This window comes from Ambystoma mexicanum, chromosome 5q, assembly GCF_040938575.1.
Source record: "Ambystoma mexicanum isolate Mex_15411 chromosome 5q, UKY_AmexF1_1, whole genome shotgun sequence".
In the NCBI taxonomy this organism is placed as follows: domain Eukaryota; kingdom Metazoa; phylum Chordata; class Amphibia; order Caudata; family Ambystomatidae; genus Ambystoma; species Ambystoma mexicanum.
The window spans coordinates 1,056,801,919-1,056,814,981 of NC_090933.1; the positions used below are offsets into that span (position 1 = coordinate 1,056,801,919).

Here is a 13,063-nt window from a genome sequence, read left to right on the forward strand (position 1 = left end):
GGGGCAGTTATCAATACTACGCTTCCTGTGGCATACCAAAAATACAAGGATGTCTTCGATGCTCAGGGGGCGGAGGTGCTTCCACCTCACAGACCCTAACGACTGTCCTATTGAATTGGTCCCAGGGGCCAAGGTACCTTCAGGACGCATATACTCCTTGACCCCAAGGGAAGACTTGATTTTGAAGGACTATATTAAGCGGTCCTTGGACTCTGGGTTTATACGCCCTTCTCGTTCACCTGCTGCCTCCCCCTTGTTCTTCGTCCCAAAAAAGGAGGGAGACCTTCGTCCTTGCATCGATTATCGGGCATTGAACGCAGTCACAATCAAAAACCAATATCCGATCCCTCTGATTTCGGTTTTACTGGATCAGTTGGGCTCTCCCGAGCCGGTACAGGTCTTTACTGATCACAGGAATCTCTTAGCCCTGCAGTCGGTAAAATGCACCACGGCTCGCCATGCTAGGTGGCATGAATTCTTCTCGATGTTCAATTTCATCATCTCCTACCGTCCCGGTTCCTTGAACTCAAAAGCAGATGCCCTTTCTCGACTTCATGGACCTCCGACTCCTTCCAACCTTCACGGCTCCCTGTTACTGCCTACTCAAGTGGTGTGTGGTTGCACGTTACGTCCCTCATTAAACGTAGCCATCAAGGATTGGGCGAGTAACCATCCTTCCGAGATTGCCAGCCTTGGTTTGGAGCTCGTTCACTCACTACCCTATAAACAGGGTAAGATATTTTTGCCAGATGATGATACCCGGCGTACCGCCATGCAGTGGTGTCATGATGCTGCTACAGCAGCCCATCCAGGGGTTGGAAAGACCTTGGACCTCTTGAGAAGATGGTGCTGGTGGCCTTCTATGAACCAAGATGTAAGGGAATACATAGCTAGTTGTGCCGTTTGTGCCCAGTGCAAACATCATCATGGGAAACCTGTGGGCCTGCTGCCACCCATGCCTATACCTGATGCCCCATGGAAGATGCTTTCTATGGATTTTGTCGTGGAACTACCTCTGGTGGACGGTTACAACACTATCTGGGTAGTAGTTGATTACTTTACCAAGATGGCTATGTTTGTACCAAGACATGCACCGCCGAACTGAGGCCAAAAGGAAGCACCCGAAACTGGAAGTGCTCCTCTCCCAAAGAGAAGCGGAGGTATCTCCTGTGTGGATTCCAAATCAGGATATGCATGTACGCATCCTGAAGATCAACACCGCTGAGTCAATTGCCCATCTGCAAAGAGGAGCGTATCTGGCCGGGCGTGATCATCTTGAACTTCTCTTGGGGTAGGAAAAGATTGAACTGGGAAAGGTCTAGGATGGTGCGCAGGCCAGCCTGGTTGGGTTTGGGCACCGTAAACAGCCTGGAGTAAAAGCCCTCCCCTCGCTCCCCAAAGGGAACGGGTTCCACAGCTCTGAGGTGCAAAAGTTTCTGAACCTTGGCCTTGAGGGAGGGTGAGCCCGACAGCTGAAAAGGAGGGTTGAGGGGTGGGGTAGGCGGTAAAGGTAAGGGGAAGCCCGCTCGAGCGGCTGACAAGACCCATCTGTCTTCTGTGATGGTCTGCCACGCCTCACAATGAGACGCAATGCGTCCTCCCCCCGGGGTCCTGTGCGAGCGTGGAAAACCCTCATTTGGCGGGCTTATCCGTGGTGGTGCCACCTGAACCTGATGAGGAGGCTGAGGAGCGGGAGAAAAAACGCGTACGCTGTTGTCTACGGCGGTTATTCCTCGCAGGAGTATCCACTCTGCGAGATTTGCGGTCGAGGAAGCCCCTAAAACCAGAGGAAGGTCGACTTTGCGACAACGGTCTCTGGGATTTGAAAGGAGCTTTAACCAGAACAGACAATGATTTAGCCGTCTGAGTGCTATCCTTGGTTTTGGTGAGCTCTACATCAGTAGAAGAGTGAAAAAGCTCCTTACCATCGAATGGAAGGTCCAGTACCTTGTCTTGCACTTCCTTCGAAAACTTAGTGGCATGCAGCCACGCTTGTCGCGAGGTATCAACCCCAAGCATCAGGCCCAGAGCCGAGGTGTCTACGTGATGAGCCTCAGCCTCCAGGAGATCCTGGGCCAAGACCCTGGCATCGGAAAGGCCACCTCTGAAATCTTCCAACTTCTCGACCCGAATGTGCTCCTCAAACTCCGACAGACCTTTCCACATCTGCATGTTAGCTCCCGCCAAAATCAATTCTGCATTGGCCTGCCTGAGCTGCAAGGCCGAATTGGCAAAGATTTTCCTCCCTAGGGAGTCCAGGAGCTTGTCCTCCTTTCCCAAGACCTGGGTAGCCGTCGCAGAAGAGGATGCTGCAGGTCTGGATTGCAACGTAGCCGCAGCCACCACTGTGGAGGAGGGAGGCGGACAAGACAAGGCCACTTTTCCGAAGAATGCAGCCTGTACCTCGCGTCAATCTTTTTATTGACAAAAAGTCCCGAGTGTGGCTTTTCCCAAACTCTTCGGACCTCGGCCAGAACGTCCTTCTGCAGGAACAGGCCGGTACGCTCCAAGGGAGACAAGGTGAACGCCCCAGAAAGCACGCCCTCCTGCCGAGCGGGTGCCTCGGGCACCAAAACATCTAAGAAACTCATGTTCAGCACCCGGTCATGGAAGCTCTGATAGAGCGGGGAAGGTCCTTGTTGTCCTGATCGCCTTGAGGGTCATCGACAGGTCAGGATCCTGCTGCGCCGTGTCAGGCACTACCTTGCCCACTGGGCACAATGGTTGCAAAGGCGGAAGAGCAGGGGGACATATCTCCTTGAAAAGCCCTTTGAAATATCCCCTCATGGGGTCGGTGCGCATAAGCGCTTGAAATTTACCGAAAAAAAGGCGTCCTCAGGAGATTTTTTCGGTACCTGGGGAGGCCTCTCATGAGATGGACAAATCCAGGGACATAACGGAGAAGAGTGCCACACCGGCCCCTCCACCGACGTATCCACATAAATCAAGGGAGCCGCCCCCGTGGGCAACGAAACATTGTGCGGAAGAGGCATCCGGGCGTTCCATTCATAAACCGGCCAGTAAGGATGCGCACAAGGGACCTTAGGTTCACCCAAAGGACCGAACCCTACACCAGGGGCCGATAGCGTAGTTGTAGTACCTAAAATGGCCGCCATTTTATCCTCATCTGAGGGGAACTGCGGCACGTGAGGAAGTGAGGCAGAGGTCCCTGTCGATGGGTCAGGGGTCTTAATTTTAGTCTTGACATAAGGAACCTCGGCAGAGTCGGTACTATGAGGCCTGGAATGTTTCTGCGACATACCAACCGCCAACTGAGCCTTCGAAGGAAGGGCCTCAGCACTGCCGGTAAAAGAAGAACCTTTCTTCTTTGCCCCCTCAACAGATCCGGTGTCACCACAAGAGCGGGAACGGTGAGCAACCGCTTTCATCTACAGGGCCTTGCCCGGCCCCTCAGAACTGTTGTTAGCCTTAGCCTCTGTACGAGGGACCTCGGACCTAGTCCCGGTAAAAGCCTTATCAGCACGGGCCTCGAACATCCGTTCGGAAACCACAAGCCCAGCCAAGGCCTCGGGGCGCACCCCGGTTTTGTTTTTGAGGGAAGCCGAAAGAGGCCTCAGAGCAAGCTCTGGTACCCCACGACTCAGTAGAACTGGGCCTACAAACATCCCCCACAGGGGGGGGCCTCGGAGCGTACTTCGGTGTACACAGGCCCCTAACGGAGACCCTCGGAGAAAACTCAGGTAGAATTATTAGGCCCGACAGGCACCTCAGGGCGAAACCCGGTAACAGAGCGATCAATGCCCCTTCTGGCCCGAGAGGAACCTGGGAAGGTATCCCCCGGTCGGGGTGCTCTGAAAAGTAAAGAACTTACCGGGCGTCTCTTCTTCTCGTCGGTGAACGCCTGAAAATGAGGAGTTCGTCGGAACACCTCCTCCCTCCGCTCCAACCGACATTGAAGTGCCCGGACCGAAAGGGAGTCACAGTAAAAACAGGATTCCCAACGGTGTTCCGGACCCAAACACTCTAAACAAAGAGGATGGGGATCCGCCCTCACGAAGCGACGTTGACACGATGAACAGTCTGGAAAATCTAGTTTAACAGACATAGACAGACTAGTAAACGAACGCTAGCGAGAGCCAGAGAGGAAAACAGGGAAGAAAATCTTCCGAGGATGCAAGTGCGTCCGGCCCCGATCGTGCATAGAAAAGGACTGATGGGCGATGCGCGGGGCGGAGCCAAGGTGGGCGGGGTTACGGCGGCGGGCCGGGCCCCGTGCAGGAAAGAGAGGAGGGACACATTTTTGAAAAAAATGTGGATGCTTTTTACAAAGTGCTCCGGTCCTGTCCCACAGGATGGAGAGATGTCCCACAAGTATGGAGGAAAGGGGACGGGACGTAGGAGTATAAGTATTACAAGTTCTCTGCTGAAGTTAAGGCATCATAGGAGACTGAACGCTACAGTTAGGCTTGGAGAGAATTCTTGATCTGTTCGCGTCACTTGCCTCCAGCGAAGGTATGCAGCAAGCTCCGACTATTTGACCGAAGAGGGATCCCAGCAAAATACTTTCTCCCCTTCCATTATCCCTTATAATACATTAAGTTGGAAAGGGCAGCGTCGGTTTTTCGTTGGATGTCCTTAAACTACCACTAAAAAGTTTTTCGAAAAGTCAATACAGACATTTTCTGGAAAGTGGTGGTTCGATTTTTTGCTCCAGTGTGTTCTCACTTCTGTGAAATTCACATCAGCACAGAGATACTGGGGATAATGGTCTGCAGTACATGCATGTGTCCATTCAAAGCTCACTGCACTCCTTCCTGTGCCCATTGTCTCGTCACTGTGGCATTCTAGTTTTATCACCACAAAGCTGCCATTGTCTCTGCACACAGAGGGCACAGCTTCAGGGAACAGAGACATGACCAGAGTGGAAAAAGGTCACCTCCAAACGACCCTTCATCCAACGCCCCCTACAAAGACAACAAACGTGTATTGTGGACTTAAAGCAGCAGGCCTCAGAAAAAGAAACGATTCTTTTATTGCAACAGCCTCCGCTTCCTAGATTGCTACGGGTGCTGCCCATTGCCTACCAGGATAACATGACTCTAGCAGCTGAGAACGCGCAGATTATGGGCTTTGCGTCTAGTTCCTCAAAGGTTCATGGAATTTGGGGAGCAAACACACTGTCTTATCGCCTAGGAATTCTATTAAGGCGCAGAAACGTGCCCTTTTAAAAAAGGTACGCCCTTCTCATTAAAATACCGAGCAGCTAACCCCAAATTATAACGTGACGTTTGCTACATTAAATCACCACATTAACTAAACGGCTGTATTCCCTCCACATGAAATTCCACTCTGCAGAGATCGTCCGATTTCTCCCATAGACTAATAAAAGTCCCACACAGCTGGATATTCAACACTGAACAACAATCTTCGCTGAGAATCACAGAGCAGAGAATACGCCTGGTGCGCCCAAGGCATCACACTATGCGAGTTAATATAAGGGCATGTTTCTGCATAGTTGTGAGAAATAAATTGCCAGTCCAAACTGTACTCCTGTGGAAAGTCAGTCCTGCCTGTGGGTGCCTTTCACCCCTTAAGTACTCGGGGAAATAAATTCCAGTGAACTTTGAAAAAGGAATGAGGCTGCACCCCCACCATGCTGAGTGATAATCGTCCACGTGTAGATGATGGAAACCACCATGAGCGTCGCAACCTGCTGAGAAACCATATCTGTGGTGTAGAAAAAAGCGTGACACGAATCTTTTGCTACTTACTGAGAGCGTGGTAGATTGGCTTGTGTTTCCCCTGCAGCCGGATGGAGCACATGGCCGCTATTTTCCCTGGTGGCTGCATCTTTGCATCTATGAGGTACCACACCTTGGAAAAGGTGGCCCATTGCTGAAAAGAGAAGGAAGGTTAGTCCTCATGAAATAGAGAAAGCTTACAAGTGAGGCACCAATACAAATAAGCACATTCAAACGATCAAACGCCTGGCGGCCTCCAAGTAAGCTAATCTGCATTGAAATAACTTTAGGAGTTTAATGGACTAAAAAGGTGCCATTTAAGATACTTGCTTTTCCATTGCCATCTCAGAGCGTTTACGATGAGACTCCCACCCTAAGTATTGAAAGAAGGCAGACCTGTATGGTGGTGCATTTGTGCATATATAGTACAAACCTAACTAGGAAGATACTAAGCACTGTACAAGTAATTTAAGGTTAACAGAGGCCGGTAGAATGGGAGGTTACACATGATAGTATCTTCGATATCCCAAAGTATAGGGGTGGCAAATACGGAGTAGTAGGTCCTAACTGACGCTTCGGTAGTACCTCAAGAGCAGGGTCTTGAGCGCCTTCCTGAACTGCAAGAGCATTGGAGCGGTCCCGATTGCTACCGGGAAGGTGTTCCATTATACGGGCTCATCGCAAGAGAATGCACATTTCCTGTTTTTAGTTTTAGCTCCAAGGTGGCGCTTTAACACAACCTATAAACAGAACCTAATGTATTAGTCCCACACAACTAGGGAGAGATGGTTTACGAGGGACACACTGCTTGTGGGCGTTTGGTTATTTACCCACCCATTATTATTAATTATTTGTAGAGCGCTACCCGCCCATGGGCCTCAGAGCGCCAACAATGACTCCCCATGGCCATGCTAATTCCTATGGCCATTCCCACCCACTTCTTACCCATCAGAGCCCAAAACACACCCTCTTGGGATCTCTTTGAGCTAACTTTACCAAGCCTTAAAATCAAACTTTGCATTCAAAGTACCTGCCAGGGATTTTACAAAGCAGTCTTCTTCTGAGAGCGAATGGTTCTATTGGTGCTGTAAATGCACTGCAGGTGTTATATTGTGTTAAAACGGGGCTGCCTTGAGCCACTTGATGTATAACCAGTATGTGTGTCCTCCACTGAAGTTCTGTTAAAAACAAGCAATAGCAAAACCAACAGTTTGGGCTTTTGTATGGGTATTAAATAGGCATTTGCAAGGCGCTGCTATCATTTGCCCAGCAACATGCTCCATTTTCAAGCTGTTACCATTAATGGCATGTTCGTATCATTATGACAATGCCTGGCAAATACCTTTCACAGATCTACACAAAAGCCAAAACTGTTGGCATTGCCAATGCTTGTTTTCTTTCTGTGCCAACTCAGTCAAAAGCTTTGCAACGGTCCGACTCCTAAAAGGAGCACATTCCACCAGACCCGTAGTTTTTTTTGGCTAGGTAGGCTAATGTTCCCAGAGTAGTTTAGTTGCCTTATAAATTATTAATCTTTTACAGCGCACTTGATACTGGAGACTAGTCTCTAAATGAGGGACCGAGATTAGAATTCGTGTTGCTCTGTGTTGTCTTGCTTCCAAGACTCACGCGTCGCCCCCGAGCTAGCCTCCCGGCCCTAGCGATGCAAGCAGTTTTGAAGAGTATCCTGACTTTGAAGGGCAGCCACCCAAATTCTCTTAGGATGGGGGAGATGTGCTCACATTTCTTAGTTCTTTTTATGAGGCTTGCAGGGGTGTGTTGGAAGGCTCTAAAGGGGACCATGTGTGTGGCCCGAACACCAGTGAGGAGGATTTTCGCTGCATCGATGTATGTGATTACTAGGGCCTGAAACGTGATTTTGAAATCCTTTGTTCAGAGGAAGGCTTTTATCTTCTGGATGAGTGCTAGTTGATCCCAGATACATTGGGCTTTTTTGTTGATATGTTGCTGAAAGGAAGATTGTGGTCAATAATGAACCCAAGTCCTTTGGCAAGTGGGGCCCACTGAGGTGTGAATCCATTAAGGTGCATCTGATTCAGCCGCGCTTGGATGGCCTCCTGTTTCAATGGATTGACCAGTACAACACATTTCATTTGGTGGAATTGTGTTTCAGGTAGGTGCTGATCATCCAAGCTTGGATGGAGGAGAGGCATTATCAGAGGCATTTCATTTCTCGAGTACAATTCACTTTGAAGGGTAATTCGGTATCAATGGTATATTGGTTAAGTGAGACATTGAGCTCATTGAGAAACAACCGTAGTGATTTTATATTGAGACTGGGGATCACAAGAGAGTTATGATCCCTGTGAGACCCTACAGGTGAATGGGTGCAGTACAGATCTGAATGGGTGGGGTACAGATCTGAAATTATCAATCTGGACAGCCAGGCATCTGACAAAAGTCATGAATCAACCCAGCTGTGGACTATACCCGTTACGAAAGTTCTCACTTGGAGCAACTTGCCCTTCATATTTTATGGACCCGGAAACTGCTTTTGTTTTTGCACTTTGCCCTGACTTTTTGCAGTGCATCAGCTTCACTCCCCTGACCTTTTTCTCATATGTTATGGGAAAACTGACTAGTCCATCAGACTGTCAGTACTGGGAAACTGTTTCCCTTAGTATTTTATTTTTGTTATCCGTTTGGGTAACTTTTTAACATTGCACAATGCATCTTCCAATGCAGTGCAATGGGGTATGACCCGAGACTACACTCACATGGATTTTTGGTTACTTTAAATGTACCTAAAGAAAAGCTGGTGGCAGCAGTTCTTTTGTTCACTATTTTTACTGCGTTTGGCTACTAACTGTGGCTAGTGTCCTAATATGGCAGTGCCAGGTTTTTCGCTTGTTCTTTGGCCATTTTGCATTATTCTTGAATCAGATCAGAGAAGGAAAATCCTTTTATGGTCATGCATTTGCCTGGGAAAGCCTTGCTTTTGTGTGCTACTGCATGCTATGTGTGTTTGGAAGCCAGGAAGTGGGTTGGGACTGGCTGATCCCTAGCCACAATCTGGTTTCTGTATGTCTAGAGTGTATGCATGTGAGAGAGAGAGAGAAAGAGAGAGAGAGAGAGAGAGAGAGAGAGAGAGAGAGAGAGAGAGAGAGAGAGAGAGAGAGAGAGAGAGAGAGAGAGAGAGAGAGAGAGAGGGAGAGAGGGAGAGAGAGAGAGAGAGAGAGAGAGAGAGAGAGAGAGAGAGAGAGAGATTGATTTTTTTTCATTGGTTGGGCTGAGTTTCTTTGCTCAATGAGGTTTTCCTTAAAAAGAGGAGTCCTGCAGCCATTCCACAGAGATCCTGTTAGGAGTCAAGTATCCTGCATAGCCGTAAAGACTTCAGAAGACCCATGGACCGATCCTGAGAAGGCTTGGCAACCAACTTTTGCTGCCGTCCTGGTGGAACCCTGTCTGGCTAGAGATCTTTGAAGACCTTCATGGGTGCTTCGACCCTTAGAAGTGGTGGGAACAAACGTTCTCGTCTTCATCTGGTAACTCAACAAGTTGGAGCCTTCGAAAGTGTTCCTGGACCATCCAGTGGACGGACCAGCTCCAGTTTGGGCTACCACGATAGAAGAGTTTATTCACAGAACTAAAAGGGTCATCAGCTTGTCACGCAAGAGTCCTTCCTGCGAAACATCAGCATCCTAGCATAGACAGGGCCAGAGACAGAGGACCAACTTCTACATCTGTGGCCCCTGCTGTCGCCGTGCAATGGTGCCCGTCCCTGAAACTGGCCTTCTCGCATCTGGCCGACTGATATGAAGAGTCCTGTCCTTGTGCCTGCTGTATTGTTCGTCGAAAAGTTTCACCAAGCTCCTGTACCCAACCGGAACTCTTCTTGCACCCGCAGCTCCTGGGCTTCTTCGACCGGAACCAAAGGCAGGAAAACCAACCTCTGGCAACCCTCCAATGACCTCCTAAATCTGGAACAAAACAGACTATGGTTGGTAAGTTGTAGCAATACTTAACGGCCCCCCCTATCTTCACCCTTGAAAAGTTTGAACAACTTTTGATACTTTTACAACTGTTTCGCTTTGGCAAAACTTGATGCAGAAAGCCCTCCAAAAGCTGAAAACAGTCGTATTCACTCCTTAAAACTATTGGAAACTTTGTGAACTGCTGGGTACAAGGCCCCATACAACTTGGGGATGGACTTTACAAGTTAGGGCTGATATTCCTGTGGACTGTTGGTGTAATAATTATTTACTTCTCCTCCCTTTCAGGTATCTGGTGGATGCGGAGGGGTGATTTGAATGTTTTGACACTAACTCACTGGGATTGTATATATGTATTTTACTATTTTTCATAGTGTGTTCTTTGGCCATAAATAAAGTATTGTTGTACTTGCCTGCCTTACCTGTCTAAGTGTAATCCTTGATTGCTCACTGTGTTGGACCCCTTACCACATTGTTGTAAATAGCGTCACGAGAACGCTGCGTACCTGTTCGTCCGGTTGGGTTCCTTGGTGATGAGGCCAGGCTGTCAGATGATCCGGATAGACGTGACTGATGGCGCGGGGAACCAGCCCAACACCAGCCCAAATGGAACCGGATTGGAGGTGAGCCGGCTCCCAACGCCACGGGTTGGCTCACCCCTGATTGAGTGGCGTCAGGACAGTGCAAGCACTGGCAGGGGGAGCCTCTGAGTAGATAGTCCGGGGTCCTTAGTGGGATTCCGACGGAAGGCAGGTCCGGGGACTGGAAGCAGGACGGTCCCTCCAGGGACGAAGACAAGGAAGTAAGAAGAGCAGGCTGGTAAGGAGAGGAGCACGGAACTAGTGGGGGTAGACTCAGAGCGAATAGAAAACAGGAAGGACTGAGCTGGGACCAGAACCAAGGAGGGCGAGCGGAACCTCTGGGGCAGGAAGGAAGGAGGGAGAAGGAGAGCGACAGGAGATGGTGGAAGACAGGGGGTCCCCCAGGCAGAACAAGGGAAGGTGGAAGGCAGGGGTCCTCCAGGCAGAACAAGGGAAGGAGGAAGGCAGGGGTCCCCCAGGCAGAACAAGGGAAGGTGGAAGGCAACAGGCAACGGGGATACAACGCAAGGCAGCAAAGACACGATCCGAACAAACCGCGTTGAGACGCGGTTTGGAAAAGGATCAGGGCTCCTTAAATAGGCCCGCCAGCACCTGGGAGGCTTGCAACGCAAGCCGTGCCGTCTCCCAGGCATCGGACACCCCACAACGAGGCTTGAGCCGCATACCCTCCAGAATCGAGCATCCTGCGCACTGCGCATGCGCGAAGAGCGGAGAGCGGGCGCCCGCGCATGCGCAAAGTAGTGCGCGTAGGAGACCCGGAAGCGCCCGGGACCCAGGACACCCCCGGACCCGAAAACGAGGATACAGCCTCCAGGACGGGGAGCGCCGTAGCGGGTAAGGAGACCCCAGGACGGGCGGCGTGACACACATTCACTCCTAAGACTTAACCTTGACCACTGTCCATGCTACCTCAATTGGTTTGGTTACAGCTCCCACAGTTGTCCCTGTTCACTATAACTAGTTTGGCCTCCTGAACTCTGTTCACCAGGCCAGAGTTTAAAAATCCAGTCTAACACCTGTGAGCCACATTCAAACTAGTGTGAAGTGGTCGACCCTGTCATACATGGCAGAGAGGTCAAAGGAGGATCAAGAGGCAGGATTTAGAAAGCATCATCCATGACCTGGATTTTGGCAGTTTCCGTGCAGCATCTGGTTTTAAATCTAGAAGAGCAAGACATGTTGGCTACTCTGGTCATGGAGTTAGTTGGTGTGAAAGACCAGTACTCTGACCTTGTCACACGGGGGTATGAAGTCCTCAGATGGGGAGGGGGTGGGATACCGGACAGAAACCCAGAGCCAGCCAACCCTGCTCTTTGTGCCAGGATGTGTTTCAGTACTTTGTCATACCTCCTTACCTCCTTACCTCCTTGCCAAAATACCTGCCAGGTTCTTTCCGTTTGTCCTAGAATTGGCTTACAAAAATCAAGAACATCTCTCCCCTGCTTATGAGAAACCCTGCAGCAACATACACTGGGTTCTCAAGTGCGAACACCCGAACAGAAAGACATCCAAGACCGCACCACGGAGCAGCCACAGCATCACACGTCAAAGCAGGAAAGCAGAGGTGAGGATACCGCCGCATTTGTGTGGCAGGAGTTAGTTGTGAGGGGTCAGAAATGTGAGGTGGACAACTTTGTGAAGGTTTTTCAGAAGATGCCATTTTATTAACTCAAGGTTGGATAAACGCTTCACTATCGTTACCCCGACAAGTATTTCACTGCCTAAAGGAAACACTCTAACAAAAGGTTTCCAACCCTCACACTCATACATACAGTAACTCAACAAGGTAATACATGTCAGTTCAAAAGCAACACATATATAACAAGTTCACCATATGATACCAGTTTCTCCTTATAATCTGGGTGAATTTCCCTTCCCCAGATTCAAGCAGGATTCTGTTCCACAGTTCCAAAAGAAATGTTTTGAACAAACGTTGCAACACAGTTCTGTGTGACTCCAACTTGAAAAGTGCCAACACTTCTGTATTGTCTTTTCTCTTCCACTTGTAATAGTAAGATCAAAGCAATCTTCGCATAAACCAAAAGATATTTCATTAGATCCTGAGTTTAAACATAAATCTTTTTTTTTTAATTTAACGTGCCAATTGGTTACTAAAAACCTTATGCACACATTAAAATCACAAATATTTCATATAAAAACACAAAGTTTACACATCTGTTTCAAAACAGATCATAAAACAGTTAAAACCATTATACAAATCATACATTATGCAATGAAAAGTGCTCTTTTCCAGATATAGTAAGCTGATCCTACATACAGTGATGTTTCCGCCGCATAAATAGCAGCCCAAAATTGATCAGTAGAGATCATTCTGATGTCACAGACCAAATACTTATATGCCCTATAATATCAGTCCTTTAAAACAATAATATGATGTTAGTAGATGTCTGATCGTTTCCACCTCTTGCTTACAAAATCAGATTCTTTCTTCATAGGGTACCAAAGTCCAGTCCCCAATATACTCATACCCAGGGTAAAATATGAAAATCGATCTACAAAATGAATCTTAAAAAATCCAGATTACAAAATAATAAATAATGACAGGGTTTCACCATCTTAAAACCTTGCTTACTATAGCATTCATATAGATTCTTTTTACTTAATATTCCCAAAGTATTAACCATATCCCACTCCATTGCCTTTCTTTTAAGCTGGACATGAAAACTGAGTATTTCCATTTCTTCCTGTGGCATAGTTAAACCGATATCCTGCAAGAATAGCTGTACTTTGTATTGCAATTTCAACATTAGCTGGTGTTGCTTCCTATTATCCATAGTCAATGCTA

The 13,063-nt window shown here is 48.5% G+C and overlaps 1 protein-coding gene across 1 annotated transcript in view; it reads right to left on the minus strand.

The window, feature by feature from the left end:
* The window catches only part of MRPL13 (mitochondrial ribosomal protein L13), a 298,977-nt gene that overhangs the window by 243,717 nt on the left and 42,197 nt on the right, over positions 1 to 13,063 (minus strand). Inside the window, exon 2 of the mRNA XM_069621562.1 lies at positions 5,733 to 5,856. Coding sequence (XP_069477663.1) covers positions 5,733 to 5,856 — 124 coding nt within the window. The remainder of the gene's footprint in view (positions 1 to 5,732; positions 5,857 to 13,063) is intronic.